Source organism: Talpa occidentalis, unplaced genomic scaffold (assembly GCF_014898055.3).
Source record: "Talpa occidentalis isolate TD23 unplaced genomic scaffold, MPIMG_talOcc4v2.1 talOcc4.9, whole genome shotgun sequence".
NCBI lineage: Eukaryota > Metazoa > Chordata > Mammalia > Eulipotyphla > Talpidae > Talpa > Talpa occidentalis.
Genome location: NW_023605305.1, coordinates 61,438,396 through 61,458,388, shown reverse-complemented (window position 1 = coordinate 61,458,388; position 19,993 = coordinate 61,438,396). Strand labels below are relative to the sequence as shown.

The 19,993-nt window shown below is 42.1% G+C and overlaps 1 protein-coding gene across 1 annotated transcript in view; it reads right to left on the bottom strand.

The window, feature by feature from the left end:
* Nucleotides 1-9,842: 9,842 nt before the first annotated feature.
* The window catches only part of CUNH1orf87 (chromosome unknown C1orf87 homolog), a 52,375-nt gene continuing 42,224 nt past the window's right edge, over nt 9,843-19,993 (bottom strand). The window contains exons 10-11 of the mRNA XM_037500240.2: nt 16,582-16,792; nt 9,843-10,008 (exon numbers count right to left, since the gene is read on the bottom strand). Coding sequence (XP_037356137.1) covers nt 9,848-10,008; nt 16,582-16,792 — 372 coding nt within the window. The 3' untranslated portion in view covers nt 9,843-9,847. The remainder of the gene's footprint in view (nt 10,009-16,581; nt 16,793-19,993) is intronic.

The window sequence follows — 19,993 nt, the reverse complement described above, 5'->3', positions numbered from 1 at the left end:
TGGTAGTCTCAGTGCATTAGTTAATTTCGGGCCCTGTTGTGAATCTTACAATATTTCATCCTCCTAATTCAAAATATTCCTTCCAAGTGGTTCCAACTTCACAAATAAATAATTCCTGTTGGAAAGTGGAGTTTTTCCATCTGCCCAGCCCATTTTCCATCTGTTCCTATGAGCTTATGGTCGATGAGAGCTGGGTCTTGGGGCCCTGTTGATGAGTCCTGATTTAGGAAGGAATGGCTTTCTCCCAGATGGATTGTGCATTAGTGCTAAAGATTACTTTTCAATGTTATTAGTTGCTATGTTCAGAGACAGTTTTAGAGATAGAGAGTAGATCAGAAACGACATGCGAGATAGAAGGAACACTGACTAAGTTCCTCCCGTGCTTTTGACCTCCTTCTAGGCACTGAACACACATAATTAGAGCCCTGCAAACCAAAAGGCAGAAGTGAGTACATCCATCTGACAGATAAGGGAATTGAGGGATAGAGGGGCTTAAAAGGGTGCCTAAGGTCACATAATTTATAAATAAAGAAGCTAAGGCTGATTCTAAAACTCAGGCGCTTTCCATCACCAGAGAGTCAAAGAGCACTGTGGTTTTTGAATGGAAAGCACATTAGTCAGAGAATTGTGATCTTGTGTCTTTCTATAACCACATCATATTTAATAAGAGAGTATCCCAGGAAATATAGGTGCTCATTTTTAAGTCTTTATAATGACAGAGAGCCACTTTCATTATGACTAGCATATAGACGCCCTTCCTAGAAACAGTAGTGGAACAGGAGTTAGGAAATTTGGACTCATACTGAATTCTCAACTTATTATCTTACCGATGTGGACAAATCTCTTAATTTTCTGTGCCTCAGTCTCCTCAACTGAAAAAATGACAGTGTTTATTTGGTCTCTTCAGTAAACCTCACAAGATCTGGCAAGGCATGTCTATTAGGAACTTATGAGAATATAGCAGGGAGCAGGATTGGTCAATGGTAAAGTTCTGCACAAACTTTAAATGGCATTTTCATTTCTGTGTCTGCTTGCAACAAAACACCTGCCTGCAACAAGATAAGGGTCTTGTACTCTAAGCACAGTGGGCAGTTTTGCATGATGAACTGACGAATGAATGATGGATGAATGAATGGATGGATAAGAATGGCGATGCTCTCTCCTGAAGCATCTGTGTGGTATGATTGTGGTAATCATGATGGCTTTGGGTCAACAACCAAGATTTCCACATATGAATAAGTCATTAATGCCTCACCAGGATCCCAAAAATGACAGAGGGAAGCCATGGTGTTGGCTGTGTGGTGTTCTCAGTGTGAAGGACTGAGCTGGGAGAGAGGAGTATGGAGTGGACATGAATTTTCTGACCCACTAAGTGTCAAGGAGGGAAGCTACCAACAGACCAATTTCAGACCAAGGTCGCTATTGAAAGGAAATCCAAATCAGTCAGTGGTATTTGGACAAGAGCATTATTTAGAAAATCTGGAGCTACTTTAGGAAATCCATTTACATTGCTTACCAAGGCTTGACCAAAGTCCGTGATCAGTATATACTTGTTAATCAAAAAGAAGACAGCACAGAGCTTGGCTCCTCTTTTCCGTCCTCAGACATAGGAGACCCGGCATAATTGGAAGCCCAGCAGCACTGAGACCATTTCTGCCCCTTCCAGCTTGCCCAGATTGGGTGTAGGTACAGTCCCTGGGGCTGGCAAGGTCTGTGCTTAAATCACGACCCTGCCACTCTTTTCCTGAACTTTTGAACCTTAAGGATTTTCATTCATAAAATAGAAAGCATTCCCACATCTGGTTCACCGCATGTCAATACTAGGAGTTCCCTTCCCCTTTCCTCAGGTTCAGTGGCCCTTGGCACTGGGCAGCAGGAAGCAAGCTGCAAGCCACATTGGTGTGTGGGAACACAGTTGTTTTCACTCTGCCAGTCTGGCTCCAGGAATGGGGCAGACCTGGGCTGTCAGCTGGATCATAAGCCAGGATGGAATAGGACTGGCAGGCTGGCTAAGAGGAGCCAGCAACTGTGCTTATCTCTGTCTCCCTGCAAACTGAGAAATGTCACAGAGTTCTCTGAGTTTCAGCTTCCTCATCTGCAGGATGCTCACCATTCTTCGTGCATTCACGCCACCCCTGGCCCATCCCTGTATTTGTTCTGCGAATCGAGGGCATGCGTGGAAGCCTGCCTAGGCGCTGTCCCTCCAGGAGCTGGAGGAGTCTCAAATCTCTCTCCAGAGGCAGGTGGTCTGATCCACCTCTGGGAGCTCCCGTTGTGCACGGGGCTGTATTTTAGGTCCACCTGGGAGACAGCAGGTGCCTAGTTAGACGAGGCCCTCTGGACCTGCATCAGCTGAGCGAGATGTGGATGTGATTACAAAGTGATGATGGTTACAAAAGAGTGGCAGAGACGAACCCAATCTAGGGGCAGTGCTTCCTTCTCTCTCTTTTTCTGTCCTGGGGATGAGGTGGCCAAGACGGGACAACCTCTCAGATTTTCATGACCTAAATGCTCTAGTATCCAATATTTAAAAGGAGTCATTCATCTTTCCTATTACTCATAGGTTTTCACCAACCTCAAACACTTCTGAGGGCAAAAAGATACTTATATTTTAGAGCAGCCTACTTCGTCGTCCATCCGTTCTGATTATTAGTTCCTTCTCTCAAATTGAATGAAAATCGACCTCCCTGTAACTTTCTTTTTATCCTTCCCTTTACTCTTGGAAGTAGCGGGAACAGAATACTTTACCTATCTTCCTTTCTGCTCCTCCACTCTCTCTCCCACATGCCGACTGAGGGCGGGGTGGCGGGGTGGCGGGGTGTCAGGAGCAGGAAGTGCTATGACTCCAGGTCATCCCTGGGGGTGCTATTCTAAGGTTGTGATAGCGCTGTTGGGATGGGCTGGTTATTCAGAGCTACACACATAGGTAGTTAACAATGAAGACAGGAGGTCAGGGTTTGGGTGATGGAAATTTTTAAAGTGAGAGACATTATGATTTTGATCCTGTAGAATATAAAAGAATTCAACAATTAAAAGTCAGTGAAAATAGTACTTTAAGATAATTGCATGTGCAGAGGCAAAAAATGACAAGCTTGCATAATATCTGTAGGGAGCAGTAAGTGGTCTATGTGGCTGAAATAAAGAGGGGGAAATCGTGGCTAATGAGGCGAGAGATGGGCAGTGGTAAGACAAAAGAATGTAAGAAATTGCTTATTTCTAGCAAGATATTAGCCAAGCTCTAGTTGGTCATATTTGGGGGGTAATGGTAACCACTTAGTTACTAGGCAGCTTTGTGACACCTTTTTCATTTTTTCAAAACTATCTGTCTGATATCCCGTCTAGGCCATGCCCTATTTAGGGTCCCTGTATGTTAATAGCACAGGACCTGGGACATAGTATATGCTTTCTGCCAAACAAACATGTGTGGCAGATGGCTTGTAAAACTTAAGGTATTAGAACTTCATTTAGGACAGAATGTTTTATAGTGTCTTGCATAGGCCTCTAGTTCTGAGGGATGTTAAAATGTTATTTGAAAATAAAAAGTACTTTGGTCAATTGAATTTGGATTAAACAAGGGTAAGAGCATTGTTTGTGTCAATTGCATATGCATTGGTCACTCGGACTCACCATGGGAAGTTAACCCATGGTGCTTCCCAAAATCACCTGTACGTAGAACACTCTCTGGAGGAGCACCACCTAGTCTTCGCATTCCAGGGAGCATGTTCTGAGACACATAGATCTATCGGTATCAGAAAGTAGGTAAAGGGGCAGAATGTTTTTAATCATGAAGAGCCTCACTGAAGGGCAAGGATGTAGTGGAGGAACCCCAGTTGCCCCTTAATCTAACTAAGAAGGAATCCGCCTGACTTGAGTTCACATTCCATGCCTGAGGATTAATCCTAAAGCCTGTTTGCAAGAAGGGCTGCAAAGTGTCTCTTCCAGACAGCTGCTTTCTATCTGCAAGTCCCCACTGAGGAGGAGGAAGTAGTTCCAGTCTTGTGACTGTCAGAGGTAAAGCCCTGCTCTCCGCACCCCTGGGGTCCTGTGCTCAAGACTCTCAAGGACAGCACCCGTGGTGAAGAAAGATCCCCAATGCTGGCTTATCGGGAGACAAGGGAAGAGTACATACCATTGAGGGTGTGTATGCATGCTGCAGGGGAGGGCAGCATGTCTTGAAAAGCTGTCAGATGGAAAAGAGACTAGATATGATTGTAAATGCTCTTCCCTTTCCTAGAAAGACCATCTCCCTTCACTCTCCTGAACAATCCAAGCCGACATCTCTCAGGTGTCCTCACTAAGCACAGTGTCTTTCCTCCAGGAAACTCTCCCGATCCACTCAGGTCTCAGAGACAGCTGATCCTTCTCTTGTGTCTCTTTTATTCCCTGGGCAAATCTACAAAAGTGCTTACCACACACATACAATTATTTTCTTGCTGTTGTGGGTTGCAGCATATCCCACATGAAAGCTATATTGGTAACTTAAGCCCCGGTCCTTCAGAAAGTGATCTTAGTTGGAACTAGGGTCTTTGCAGATACAATCAAGTTAAAATGGGCTCTAATTTAGTATGACTGGTGTTCTTATAAAAAGGGGGAATTTGGAGGCAAAGAGAGATATGCCCAGAAGAAGACGCCAAGGTGAAGATGAAGGTGGAGATCTGGCTGATGGATCTACCAGCGAAGGCACAGCAAAGACTGTCTGCAGACTGCTTGAAGCTCAGAGAGGCTCTGATGGATTCTCTCTCACAGTCCAAGGGCCCAATCCCGCAGACATAGGTTTGGGGTTCTCTCTGGAATGCTAATGCAACAGATTTCAGTTGTGTAGGTCACCCTATTTGTAGTGCTTGGCTACTGCAGTCTTAGCGATCCACTACACTTGCTTACGCATCTGTTCCCCAATTTCTGATTTCCTTCACCTCCTTTTAACTCCCACCCCAACTTGAATCAGTTCTGGAGGAAACAGGTTTCCTTCCTCACTTCCCCTCCATCTCCTCTCTCTCTCTCTCTCTCTCTCTCTCTCTCTCTCTCTCTCTCTCTCTCTCTCGCCCACTCTCCCTCCCTCCCTCCCTCCTTCTCCCTCCCCACTCTCTCCTCGACTTCTTACAAGGGCCAGGCACTGGGCTAGTGCCTTCATTATTACAATGATTGATCCATTTTTATGTTCTCTTTTCTTTGACTGCTGGGGTGTGGCGGGCGGGGGGGGGGTAGACAAGGGAATAAAAGGAAAGACCACTTTTAGAAGAACAAATTGGAACTGTCTGACAGGAAAAGAAGACCAGTAATGCAGTCATCCCTGAAGGTGTTCAAACACAGGGAGACTGAAGGACACTGCTTAGAGCTGGTTCTATAGGAATAGCGAAAAACAGCTTTGTTGGTTGGAATTTTCCATGGATTGGCTTATTGAGTGGTGCTTTGGAATTCCAGTGAGACAGAACCTGGGTGGCAGTTCCTTCATGGAACTGTTGGTTTGTGTGGGGAAAGAACAGGACATGTGCTCAGAGCAAGGGCTTGGTACAGAGCGCCGATTGCTTGCCACCAAATAAGTCTTTGTCGGAGCTCAATCTGCTTCTGAATTTGTCTGGAATCCATTCTCAGCAGCACCATCTGTCCACGATTGTCCTGCCATCTGACCATTTACCCTCTGTCCATCCCCCTCCTCTGGGCACTCCTTGTGTGAGAGTCCACCCATTGTCCAACCTGTATAAACTGAGGCCGAGGAGACTGGACATGGGAGGTGGGAGTCCTTCCAGTGTGTTGGCATTCAGGGCCAAGATGTGTCTGGGGAGACCCACCCAGCCTCACACAGAACCAGGGGAGAGACCATGTGGCTGAGCCAGAGCCAGATTGTGCCCCAGGCAATGTGATGGCTTCACAAATAATATTGATGCCTTTTGTTTGGAAACTCTTTGTGGAGGCTTCCCACTTCCCAATGAGCCACGCTAAACTCCCCCAAGCCACTTGGCCTTTCGCTCAGTCCTGCAGCCAACTGTGCAAGCAGATGAGGGGCTCTGAATGCTAATGACGGGAGCGGCTGGCATTCCTGAGGCACCCCGGCTCTGGGAACCCCGCCTTTGTTGCTAAGGAGTGTTGGAACTGTAGCTGAAAGGCTCTCAGAGACGAGGGAGTGAAGAGAGGGCGAGAAGAAAGACGAGCATTTGTTTTCAGAGCTTCACAGTTCTCTGGCCAGTTCCAAAGCTGTCCGATTTCTGATCCAAATTAGAATATCAAATATCGTTATTGTTTCTCTTAATGATCTTGGGAAATTCCTCTCAAGAGTCAGCAAGCTCTTAGCAAACTCTTTGGACAGCACGATCTGTGCAGTTGGGTTTCGACTTACAGCCACAAGTCCTTTATCCCCGGACCCAGTGGGCCTGGGAGAACTAGAACAGGGCAAAAAGCTAGAGGGTCATCAAAATATTCATGTGGGGGTTCCATTGCTCAGATTTTTTCTAGGTGCCCACTTGGTGGCGAATCTGGGCTCTGTGCTGGGGACCAAAATCAGGAACACCTTGGTCCTGCCTTGTTGTGACCTCTAGACTTGCTGAGAGTGAGCATACAGCTTCCTGCAGGTGACTGTTGGCCTGGAAGTTGTGTACTGGATTTTAATCCTGGCTCAGTCACTCACTACGTGAGTGTAAGTCCTTTGGCAGGTACGTTTACCATCTGAAACTCAGCTTCTCATCTGTAGAATGGGCACAGTCACTCCAACTTTGTGGGTTCTGTGAGGAGTAGGTGCAGGTGAGACAATGGTCTCTCCGCCCTCCAGGACCACACAAGCAGTGAGCCAGCTGTTGGCTGGAAGGTGCCTTTACCTCCAACAGTCACTTAATGATTTAATTATTGATGGGTAATCAAAAACGCTATATAAGACTAAATTAGTAAGCCAGTTTCCCCTTGTGGTGCAAGTCTATGTGTTGGGGATAATGCCAGGCAATTTGCACCTACTATCTTCTCTAACAGGTGCGCCCCCTATGGGGTAGGTGTTGAATTGCTGGGTCACACATCAGGGAGTCTGCCTGCTGAGCTGGGGAGCTCCAGCCTCTCTAACATTGGCAGTGCTCTTTCCATCCTTAGATGCTAAGCCTTTTGGGCAATTGGGGCGGGCACAGTTGACACCAAGTCTTTCCAGGGCGTACTGGAGGTTAACCAGTTTACTGCACACAGACACCCATTGAGAGAAGATCTCCTGGAGAAAGCCGGCCAAGACCACAGACGCTGGACTTGCTCTGCCAGTGTTTATGAGAAGTTCACAATGACACTGCCATAGCTCCCTGCAAAACACCACTGATCCGAGAAAAAGAGCCAGAAAAGTAGCAGATTTCCCATAAGCAAAGCACATAGAAACGCCAGCACAGAGGTCATAACGATATTCTGAAGCACAATGACCTCAGAGCATTTTTCTGTTTTTGTCCAGTGGTCTGCCTCCTGGCCAGGCATCATATAACCTCTACTGCCCTATGGTCACCTTGGAATCTAAGCTTTTCTCTAAGTTGAATTTGATTTTCAATATTTACTCAGAGGAAAAACTACTGAGTATTGACTTCTGCAATGTACACATATTGCAAATGCACACATACACACACACACGCACACACACACACACACACGCATCCTAAGAGTAAAGCAATGGAGAACTCCAGAAAGATGATCCAGTAGCAATTGTCATTTGGCCCTAGACAGCACATGTCTCAGTATTTGCTTCTATGGTAGTGTAGCCAGACCTCCCTGTGTCATCCCACATGGACCACCATTTAAGCTAAAGCTCAGCCACAAAGGGAAGGCGCAGAAGCATGGTCCCCACCTCCTATGGGCAAGGGACTCCCCAGAGCTGTTGTTTCCAGTGTTCATAACACTCCCACAAATGCGTATGATCACTCCTGTTTTATAGATGAAGAAACTGAAACTCAGGGAGATCAAACCACTTGCCAGCACTACCACCTATGAAGTGCCAAGTTGGGTTTTGGCTGGTTCTGAAGTCTACTGTTTTTTCTCTTCTCTGTTGAAGTGTGGGTGGTAGTGGGGTGACTGTGGTTCCAGGACTGGCCATGGTTGGTTCAGGCCAAGGAGGATTCATTCAGCTAACACCACAGGAACACAGGGCAGTTGACACCTTCAGGCTGTATTCTCCAGGACCCCTTCACCCTGTATTCTACCTTGGCGGAGACCTTCTACTTGTGTGGTTCAGTGGGTGCTCTGGTGCTAGAGAAGATGTTGGACCCCGAGGACTGGGCAAAGTATAAGCATTGCTCTTTAGGAGTTTATGATGTAGTCGAATAATCGCAGTTTCATACTTAGGACCTCGCTTCACCTCACCTCCTTTTCCAATCCAATTCCCCACAGAGATGTAGGCTCTGCCAGGACATTCTTAATAGCTTCTGGTTGGTGCTTTCCAGAAGGTCCTGTCCCTCTGGCATTAAACTATCAAAAAGTTAGTTATCTGACCAATTTTCCATTTACTTCTCCGAACCTCTATTTTCTCCACCTGTGAAATGGAGCTGAAAAATCTGTCTTTTGTTTTTTTAAAGATTTATTTATGCATACAGGAACTGGGGTACAGGCTAGAGGTGCAGGGGGTGAAAGGATTCACCAGAGACAGAGTGGGAAGCAGAACAGGCAGATTCACGGAAAATAGACTGCTGAGGGGAGAAGCAGGGGAGACAGGAGAGGTCTGCTGCGCCATCCCTGGCTGGGGATCCAACTTGTGCTGCAGTGGCTATGATTAGCTTCACAGTGCTGTGCATAACCCCTTGCACCACCAGGGAGGCCCCTGAAAAACCTGTCTTATTGAGGTGTTCAAGTTGGATGAAACAAAATATGTCAGATTCTTGGCACACAGTGCTTGCCCAATACATAATGAATTATTTGACACAGTCTAATTTTTCTCGTCTTGCATTTTTTTTTTTTAGCAAGTTATGTCTGTTTGATTCCTTCTCTGACCTAAACAGCAATTGGCAAGGCCAAGTTTCTAGAATGTTTGGGAGGTGGTCAACCTGCCTCAAGAGGCATTTTTCTGGGCAGCTCAAGAATTATAAAAACTAAAGTAGGTCCATCTAAAAGAGATCATTTATTTTAGTTGACCAAGTTACTTTTTCCATAAGGTTTTGTTCCTAAGATATGAGACACCCCATTAAAGAATGTTGATAAAAGGAGATGCTAAGGGACTTTATTCCAGGAATCTCTTCTCAAAACTTGCATCCAGTACTCTGGGAAAATGTCCCCGGAGACAGTGCAATGTCATCTAGTTGCAGAAGGAAAATATTGAATTTGTTCAGAAAAACTCACTTGGAATTCTGCTTCTACTGCTTAGAGTTAAGATAACAAATTGTCAATACTTTTGTTTGCTTTATGATGTGAAAATCCTTCCTAGAATAGTCACTAGAGAAAGGACTGACTTATTCATCCCAAACAATGTTTTAGGTCTGCTATGTGCCAGGCATTTCTGGGAGTTGACAACATCTGCCTGTTTTCACTATGTGGACTATTAGGATTTGCAAAAATGATTTGATCAGCAATACAGAATTGCATATATATATACACACATATAAATATAAATAGGTACATATATAGAATATAGAATCATGTGATAGCAATAACAAGCTTTATTAGAACAGAAGGGGATTTTAAGTAATTGGGTTCTTGCCACCTCAGAAGAGAAAACCTGATCTCTCTGAGCTGCTCAAGAGTGACTATCATGGCCAGAAACCAAGTGCAAGTCCGAAGCGTCTACAATAGCTGCATCAGCCCCAACTCTGACAGTGCCTCCTCCATTACACTCGGGCTGGGGAGAAACACATGTCTGGGTAAAAAAGGAGATAAAGGAAACATCTGTTCTCACAATATGGGCTTGTTATCATAGCTCCTTTAAGTACCGAAGTGCTGGCTCCAAGAGCATATTTTCTCCCGCACGGAATCTGCGCAAGGCCTGGTCGATTTTCCGAGGGCTCAGGGAGAGGTTGTAAATGAGATTGTAGTTGTGAATGAGGCGCTTGGCTCGTTCCTTCTCCAGGACTCCTGTGATTGGGTTGGGGTGGGAAGTTTTCGAAAGAGGAAGGAGAGTGGGGGAGGAAGAAGGCAAGATATTAGCCTGAATGACTTTGGACTAAACATGAAATGCTAATATTTTGAAACTGTAAGTTTCATGAAATTAAGAGACACAGTAAAAACACCTGGCTACGCATCAGAGGTATCACGAGGAATTTGATGGTGATTTTGAGGAGAGGAGATGGGTCCAATAAAACCCATAGATAGACTCTAAAGCAATTTAAGCTTGGTCTTTGTAGCCGTAAAACTTCAAAGGCTAATTTTTGAAACAGGTGGGGTGCCTGCTAAAAACAATTCCTAATTGTTCTGGTTTATTTTTATCTTATTGATATATCCAAACATGTTCCTAAACAAGCAGGATTTAAACACGCCTTTTTATGTGCTTCTGGAATGTATTTGCTGTGACTCCCTCTGGCTTTCAGTGTGATCACAGGTAAACGATCTAACTTGTCATGGTTCAGTCTAAGTTTGTGTCATAAACTAGGGTAGACACTGGTGCCCATGTGTTATATATACCAGTGCCAGAGCCAATGTCAACGTACTTCCATGTTATTGTAGGCAATGGTGCTTTGGGAGTAGAGTTTAAGTGTTGAACATGGCACCAGCAAAGTTCGATAACTCATTCTTCAATCCCTAATTGCAAGTCTTCTTGTGTCAAATACTGTGCTTGGGAGGACAGGGGATTTAGAAAAATGTTCTATTACTTCAGGAAGCTCCCCTACCAGTTGGGGCCATAAGGTACAGGATATTAACTAAAGTGCACTCAACAATAACAACTGATAGTTAGATAGAAAATTTGACATGATTTAGGCAGCACTCCAAGCACTTTACTAACATTAACTCATGTAATCTTTACAACACTTCATTTTACAGAGGGAGAAACTGAGGCAAGAGATGGTAAGTCCTTGCCCAAGGGTTCTTGAGCTTATGCATTGAACCACTATACTATGTTATAGAAGGAGGGGAAAGAGATTTTTTTAACGTAGGGCTCATATTGCTCCCTAAACACGTTACTTTGAATTATGACGGTCTACACCACAGGTAGCAATGAGAAGCTTTTAAAATCCCTCATAGGGATGAAGGGCATCTTGCTTGCATCCTGCCCTTCTAATCTATACTGTGAGGACTGTAGTAATGACTGTGAAATCTTTTTTCAAGGATTCCAGAGTTGGTCCCCTGGTCATTCTGTAGAAAGCCATTACCAATCCTTCAGAGTTGGGTTCTTGGATACTTGTTTCTGCTTGGGCTACCAAGTGCTGTTCATATTTTAAAAGTATGAGGCTTGTTGAGCATGATGTTCCCTTCTGAATTACTTCCTAATGGATGCTTTTAACAGTGGAGTACACAGTGGTGAGGTCCTATTGTAATTTTTTCCATTCTATTCTATTCTATTCTATTCTATTCTATTCTATTCTATTCTATTCTATTCTATTCTATTCTATTCTATTCTATTCTATTCTATTCTATCCTATCCCATCCCATCCCATCCCATCCCATCCCATCCCATCCCATCCCATCCCAGTTTATTTACTGTTTCTTCCTTTAAAAAATATTTATTTATTTATGCATACAAGAACTGGGGTCCAGGCCAGAGGTGTGGGGGGTAAGCGTATTCACCAGAGACAGAGTGGGGAACAGAACAGGCAGACTGACTGAAATACACTGCTGAGGGGAGTAGCGGGCGAGTCAGGAGATGTCTGCTGCGCCACTTGGGTCACCTCCGTGGCCAGGGACTGAACTCGTGCTGCAGTGGCTGTGGATAGCTTCATAGGTTGCGGCTTAACCCCTTGTGTAACCAGGGAGGTCCCATTTACTGTTTATTCTATTCAAGTTTGTCTATAGCTCATCTCTCCTATCAGAATATTGGTTCTTTCCTGCACAGAATTCTGTCTCTAGGTAGACTAAATTGTATCTCTGCAGTTCACTGAATTGGGTGATGGCTCTCGGTATGGCCTAGGTTTGATTCCTCAGGACATTTCCTTCTATTCTACCTTTGAAAATGTAAGTCATAAGCTTTGGAGAAAGTGAGGAATTTAATATACTGAGCCCTGGTTTCCTCAACTTTGAAACAGGGACAATTAAATTGTATAAAAATCAATAAAATAACAAGCCATTAGAATAGTGCCCCAAACTAGTAAGCACACATTAATACAGGTATTATGATAGAATATTATCACAGTTCTATATTATTTTATATTATTTAAAATATAAGCATGTATTTTAATAGGAAATGATGAAAATACATTATTTAGCTTCTATGTTAATTAAAAATTAAAAGTAATGCCAGAAATCCATCTAGGAATCACCACTAGTGTGTAGGAGCTATTGTCTGCCATCTTATAAACTTTACCATTGGAAGGGATTCCTAGTATCAAACAAAAGTCCACCACCCTGAAATTTGTATCTGTCTCATTTACTGTCATCAGGGGATAGCAGGGTAGCTGCAGAAAATAACCCTGACAATCCACCTACATGTTGGAAAGTCTGTCCTTGTCCAACAGAACCAGGATGAAGTAAATAAATAAAAGAACTTCTTTAATATTTATTTCATTTTACAGTGTGCAAAAGACTTGAAAATCTTATTTGTCCTTTCTCAAATCTAGGAGGTATGTTTTATTGTCAGTCCTATTTTACAGATGAGAAAATGGACTTGGAGAATATAAGTGACTGGCTTTCAGGACTTAGTAGTTGGTAAAGATTGGACTTCAATCTAAGTCTTCTGTGAAACAACAACAACCACCACCAACAAAGCAACAAGCAAAACCTCATACTCCTTCTGGAATGTCGTGTGGCAATGGGAAGTATAGTTATGGTGTAGTGGGAAGTCCAATAGAACTGTTTTTCCAATAGCTGTTACTTTATCACTTTGAACTTGGCTTTCTCCTCTGTAAGTAAGGACAGTAATCCCTTCAGTATGTCGTTGATGTGAGCAGTTAGTGATGCAGTGTATGTAAGGTCTGGAACCATGCAGAGAATGTCCTTGAAGGTTCTCATGGCCTCTGCCTCCTTGAGCTCTAAAATATTTTCTAGTTCACTGGGAAAATTCCAAATCTACCATTTACCCAAACATTTATCTCAACCACCCTTATTTCTTTAGAAATCATGACAAGTACTCATAGTCATTCCTTATTCTTTCTCCTCAAGGATATTTTCTTGACAATCCCCATTAGAAAATAAGCACAGAGTAGGTTCCCAGAAATGCTAATTTGATGATGGATGGTCTGCCTTCACCCTGGATGAAGAACACCCTGGCCTACATATTTCCTTGCACATAATAAAGAACAGTGATTCATCAATGGGCAAAGTAGGTATCATCTGCTCTGTGTCTAGAAGAGGGCTGTGGTGGTCTGCTAAATACTGTGGTTAATAAACCACCAAAATGACCTCAGTTAATCCTCTTTCCTCATTAAAGATTGTTACAGATGTCCCAAGACTGGCTGACACATTCCTTGGCTGTTAAGGAACTAATGAATTTCATAGAAACAGAGAAAACAAGCATAAATAGTGAAGAGGCCATGAGAAAGGCATTCCAAATCTGCAGAAATCTGCCTCCAAAATCAACAAAACTCCACTTTTCCTCAGAACAGTTCAGGAGTATGAGAAAGGTCCCAGTCAGTGGGGAGTCTCTTAGCAACTAAGTTTATGATCCATCATCCATCACTGCAATTCAGCATTTATTTTTTTGGAAATGTCTTTTCTCTCTATTCAGTTTCTTGTTTTGTTTTTGTTTGTAACTCCATCACTGCTCTCAGTGAATGGCTACCTAGACTCATGAATATTTCAATAGCTTTTTGATCCCCTATTCTTCAGTATCTTCCCTAGTTTATCCATCTTAGCTTCCATTTTATTCTCCTTTGGTGAAACTTTCACAAACACAGGGTAGAGAATGAAGCCTCAGGATTCATAATAGGGTCTCAACTTCACTTTCCAATCCAACTCCCAGTCTTGTTTTTCTCATTTTTCCCCTCATTATACTCATTGCCACCTTCTAACCTTTGCAGAAGATGGTTTCAAGCTAGGGATGACCTATCCAACTATCCAAAGTCTACCTTTCCTCAAAGGTTCAGCTCAAACCCTCTTTTCCATGGAGTGCATTCTGAGTTCCCCAGTTCACATTAGATGATGAGCTTCTTTTATCTCTTCACTCTTTCATTTGAACTCTCTCACTTGTTACTTTGATTATAATACCTGCCTTATTTCTTTTTATTGGTGTTAACTTATCACCTGTCTCTGTATCTTACTGAAAAACACCCTTAGGTCAGTGAACAAGTTACATCCTATCTGGCTTACCTCCCACACAAAGCAGGACTCATAACAGATGTTCAATAAATGACTTCCCTATTCAGCAAGATGAATTTTTCATTAAAACTTTTCACTTTCTACTCTCTTTGGTGTAATTATTACAAGTTTGGTTATTTTAGGATAGTTATACTTGATGTAGTTTAGAATTAAGTTGCTTTGGAAATTCAGAAAAAAACAAACAAACAAACAAAAAAACCAAAATCAGAAACACAGGATAGAGGGCTTCCTCTGGTGGCACAGGCGGTTGAGTGCTGTACTATGAAGCTATCGGCAGCCTCTGCAGCGCCAGTTCGATCCTGGCCAGCCAGCGAGGGTCCCACATGGCGGGGCAGACCTCTCCTGTCTCACCTGCTGCTCCCCTCAGCAGTGTGTTTCAGTCAGTCTGCCTGTTCTGTTCCCCACTCTGTCTCTGGTGAGTCCTCTCACCCTCCCGCGAATCTGGCCTGTACCTTGGTTCTTGTATAAATAAATAAATAAATCTTTTTAAAAAAAACACACACACAGAACAGAAAGACAGATATTGCTATTGTTATACTATCACTCCTAGACAGCACTAAAGTCTATACTAGATTTGTTAAAATTATTTATTTTTTCCAGTTTTTTTGAGATAAAATGGACATATAACATTGTGTAGGTTAAAGGTGTACAATGTGATGATTTGATACACCTATATTGCATAATGTTTACTAAAAATAAGGTTAGTTAACACATATTTTATTTCACACAATTATTCTTTCGTTGTTATGGTAAGAACATTTAAGTTCTACTCCTACAGCAACTTTTGAATATGCAATATGATATTGATAATTAGAGTCACCATGTCCTGTATTATATCCTTAGAATTTGTTTATCCTATAATTGAAAGTTTGTGCCCTTTCACTAGTATAATCCTCCCCACCCCCTCGGCAACCACCATTACACTCTCTGTTTGTACGAATGTGACGTTTTTAAGTTTCCACATATAATACATTAAACTCTTCTTGAACTGCAGCATGTGATTAAACAATTTCAGTCCCAGTGCTTTTGTATCTCTTTTCTATTCGCCAGATCTCTGACCTAGTCCTGGAATGAATTCTTTCTTACTTGGACAGTATCCCTTTTCTTGCTTTATCATACCCCTGCCTTGTTTAGAAGCACTCAGTGGTATTCACCCTCTTTGAATTAATTTCAAATTCTCTGACCTGGCATTTAAGTACTTTCATGATCTAGCCCCATACAGTATGTCTACCTTTATAATTTAATATTTCTAATAACCATATATTCTAGCCAGACCACAATTCTTATATTTAAGTTTCACATAGGACATGATGTATGGCCAATTTGCACCTTTGCCAGAAAGGGCCTTCTATGTTATACCTTTGTAAAGAACTCCCTGATTTATTTTAAATGATCAATCTTATATTAATATATCCTCTCCTATCCACCTCACTAGGAAGGGATTCTCCTTTTTCTAAATGCCCACAGAATATTCTCAAACACTATTTCCCACCCTCCATGTTGAATTTAGTACATAGTTATTTATGTACACTCATTTGTAATATATTTTATGGAGAGATGGTGATAAACTCCCAATTAAAGAAATGCAATATATCAGCTATGATAATGGGTGCTAAAAATCTCTGTGAACCCATAAAAGGTTGGTCTACAGCTGTCAGGGGAAATAAGAGCAGTCTCAGAGGAGTTGAGCTTGGCTTCTACCATAAAAGATGTTTGGGCATTGATTAACCAGATGTACAAAATGGAGAGTTAGGCAGAGAAAGGGCAGAAAGTTTCTCAGAAAGCTCAGGTGGAGGGTAGAGGGTCAGAAAAGGCACCACCACTGAAGAAAGCAAGGCACAGTTGAGGAAAGCAAATTATTCTTTATGACAAGGCAGGATATGCTGACACAGTAACAAGCAAAGCAAGAGACCAGTCAGGAGGACAGAGACTAGTTTTGCCTTGCTTAGGAGTCTGGAGTTCAGCCTGTGAGTTGGCAATGCTAACAATCAGCAGAATTACAACGCTGGACCATGGGTTAGACTTAGGCAATAGAGGAGAGGAAGGATTGGAGTCACAGAGAAACTGTAAGCTGGGGATTCATGTAAGATTTGATTTTGTATTTTCCTATTGTGCTGAACATAGTACAGAGCACATGGTTTACAGAAAAGTTGCATTTGTTAATAAATGAAAGACAACAAGGTATCCATTTTTGGATGAGAATACAAATAGAAGGATGTATCAGCTTTAATTTCCATACTTCACCTGTATGGCTCAGATCACACAGGTAGAGGGCATTTTCTAGCTTCCTGAACCTGTCGATCCATGCTTCACTTTCTTCAGGCTCATTCTTCATCACTGGTGTCATGAAAGGTTGGGAGACTGGCCTGATCTTCAGAGACGCGTTCAGAGGTTCTTTGGGTGTTGAAGTCTCAGCAGGAGGGTTTTCTGGCTCCAGCAGCTCCTCTGGTGTTTCCTATTGAAATGACACAGACCTCTTACTGGCAACACCTTCACCACTCAGAGCTCCTCCTGTCCCTTAGCCAAAACTGAGGCCACACAACTAGCAAAATTTATTGATGGTCTGGTTTAGTAGAGTTGGGAGGGTGAGTTTCAATCCTCAGTGCCATAAGACCGCATCTGCTAAGTCTTGCAGGACATAAACTATTATACTGAATTTGTTTTAAAAGAGAAAGGTGAAATCACGATTTTTGTTCAGTTTACTATTCTGATGAAACAAAGGTGTTTGTAACTGGCTGACTTTTCGTGATGTGCTACTCTGTTTTATACCAGTGGAATCCACAGAGGATGATCTTTAGACAATACTTGTATGGTCTTATATTGTCTCAACGTCTTGTTGGAAAAACCTCTGGATCATGAGTGTGAGGTTCTTGAAAAAGAGTGAATGAAAGAATAATGAGATTAGCTCAGGCTCATGGGCTTTTACAGGGGCCATAAAGCACCTCTCATTTTGCCTTTCTGGTTCATTTAACAAAAGATGCTGTAGCCCAGTAAGAGGAAGTTATTTACTAAGACCAGACAATGAATGACAGGCACAAAACTAGAACCACAGTGTGAAGGTTAGTTCTAGCTCATAACTCCATGTTCAGTACAAAATAAAAAGATTTTAGAACAAATAGACAAATGAGTTGCAGCAGAGTGATGAAAGACATCCTGTCACCTACCCAGTCAAGAGAGGACATCTATTGTTTGTTCTACCCAACTCCACTTTTCCAGGAATTGTCCCTCCTTCTGAGTCACGTGGCTACTGAGAGAACACTGTGCTCTGAAAGCATAGTGTAGGACTGGGCACCTAGTGCAAAAAACGGGTCAAAAATCCATTATCCAGGAATTTTGGAAAGATATGCGAGAAAAAGACTAAGGTAGGCAAATGTAGATCATTTCACGTGGTTCTGAGTGAGAAGTTAAAACTCTAGCATATAGTGTTTTACTCTGTGATTCAAAAATGAGAGGAAGCTACTCTGAAGAGAGAGAGAAAGGAGAGAGGGAGTAGGAAGAGGAAATGGAGAAGGAGGAGGAGGAGGAAAGGAGGCAGGGAATGAGAATATGAAGCTGACAGCAGAGAACAGAAAAGACAGAGGAAGTCATGTGGATGACCGAGTGTCTGATTTTAGTTCACTGTGATGTCTGTCCTTAGGTAGCCTGCATGCTACTCTGTTTTTCCAATAAATTAGGTTTGCAGAGTTTCTTTTGTTAAATGCAACCCTAATAACCCTAACTAATATGCCATAAAATTATGCCTCTAATTTTTGTTTACCAGCTATGCTCCCTTAACTTTCAAACACCCGAGCTTCTCCAGTTTTGTAACTTTGTCTCACACTTCTCACATTTAAGCTGTGAAAAACCCATAGTGTTAAGGAATGGTAATTATAATTAGAAGCTAAACTTTCAGTTTGTTAACAAACATGGATTAAGTTGCTGCTGGGGAATATTAAATATTCTTTTGTTTGAAATAATAGAATGCTGTTTGAAAATATACCCACATGGGTGAACAGCACCCAGTAACTTTTAAGAGATTTATACAATAGAATTCTACATGGAAAAAATCAATTTTGGGAAAAGCTGAAAGTTTTTATAAAATACTGATTCTGATACATTTTACAACTTTGGACTACTTTAGATATTTGAGGAACACTTTAGATAATCTACCCAGGCAAATGAATTTTTGCATTTATTTTGATGGATTGATTTTAAAGAGTTCCAAGATATCTTGGATTTAAGAAATTGACACTAAGTAGATTCACATTTCTTTAAATAGTTCAATACTCTTTGACCATGAAAGACAAGAAAAGGGAGCATTTATATGGACATGAATTAGGCTCAACTAAACAGGTAAGTAACTAACTCACTAACTAATTGACTGACTGATTGACTAACTAACATTCCCTATATTGTTTATGTACCATTCTGTTTGGATGAAATACAAATGCCTTGCCTCACATGTAAGACTATTCAAGTTCCTGTTCTTAGTTATATTTTTTCAATCCCATCTATAAGTCTTTTTCCTCTACATAAAGCAGAAAATGGGGCTGTTTTATGCCTTTGGGCAATTCTCTGTATTGTTAAAGTCCTTCTTGTCACCTATGCTTTGATTGGGTGGGCTCCTTCTTATGCCCCAAGACCCAATTTATATTTCATTTCTTGGAAGAAGTTTTACCCAACAACCCAAGGTTGGTTTAGAGATGATTCACCATAGTTTCTTTATCTGTCACAGCAGCAATTACTAATACTGTAATTACCTACTGGAAAAGCTCTCTTCTCTACTGAGCTCTGTAGATTCGGCCTGTGAGATAGCCATTTATATATGTTCTAGGTTTAGTTACTGGCTGGCACATAGTAGGTTATCAAGACATGTTTACTGAATGAAAAAAATGAGTGAATGAATGATTTTTTTGTGGGATAATAAGAAACCTCTTCTTTAGTTCTCCTTTTGAAAAAGTGGGACAATGAATGCTAATTGTACAGGAATATGAGAAAAATCAATTATTGCAGGGATGGAGTAAAATCCTTAAACAAGAGGCAAAATAAAAGAGCAAAGTATATTTTTTATAATCTTATTCACAACAGACTTAACACTCAAGGAGAAAAGCATTTGCTGTTGTTTCTTGCATGGCAAGAGGCTTGCCAAAATGGATACTATTTTCTAAAATATTTCGAAGTGTGAAGTGCATGAAGAAGCCTCCCATCATTTTAAGATGAATTATGCTCTAATCCGGGCATTTAAAAAACAACAACAACAGAAAAACTCAGGCTGTTTTTCAATTCTGTCTGCATCTTCTCCTGGCTGAGTGCTGGGAATATTAAAACGATTTTAACTGCTTGCCAATTTTTTTTTTTTAAAACCAAAAAGCCCATTACATTTTAAAATGTGATGTCTGGGGAAAAGGTCACCCTCAGTTTCTGGAAGCTGGACTTAAAATAAGTCTCATAACCAAACTTTATTTTGAAGCAGCCTGGGGATCAGTCACAGGCTTTTGGAAGACAACTATATTTATGCCACAAGTCAGTTTCTTGGGGCAGGTGGTGAACCCATTCCCAAGAGGTTTCTGGAGGCAGAAACCAGCTGGGGAGGCCTCCCAGGTGGCACAGTGGATTGAGCACAGCGGGTTGAGCACAGCCCTGGGAAGCTCTCCGCAGCCTCTGCAGTGCTGGTTCG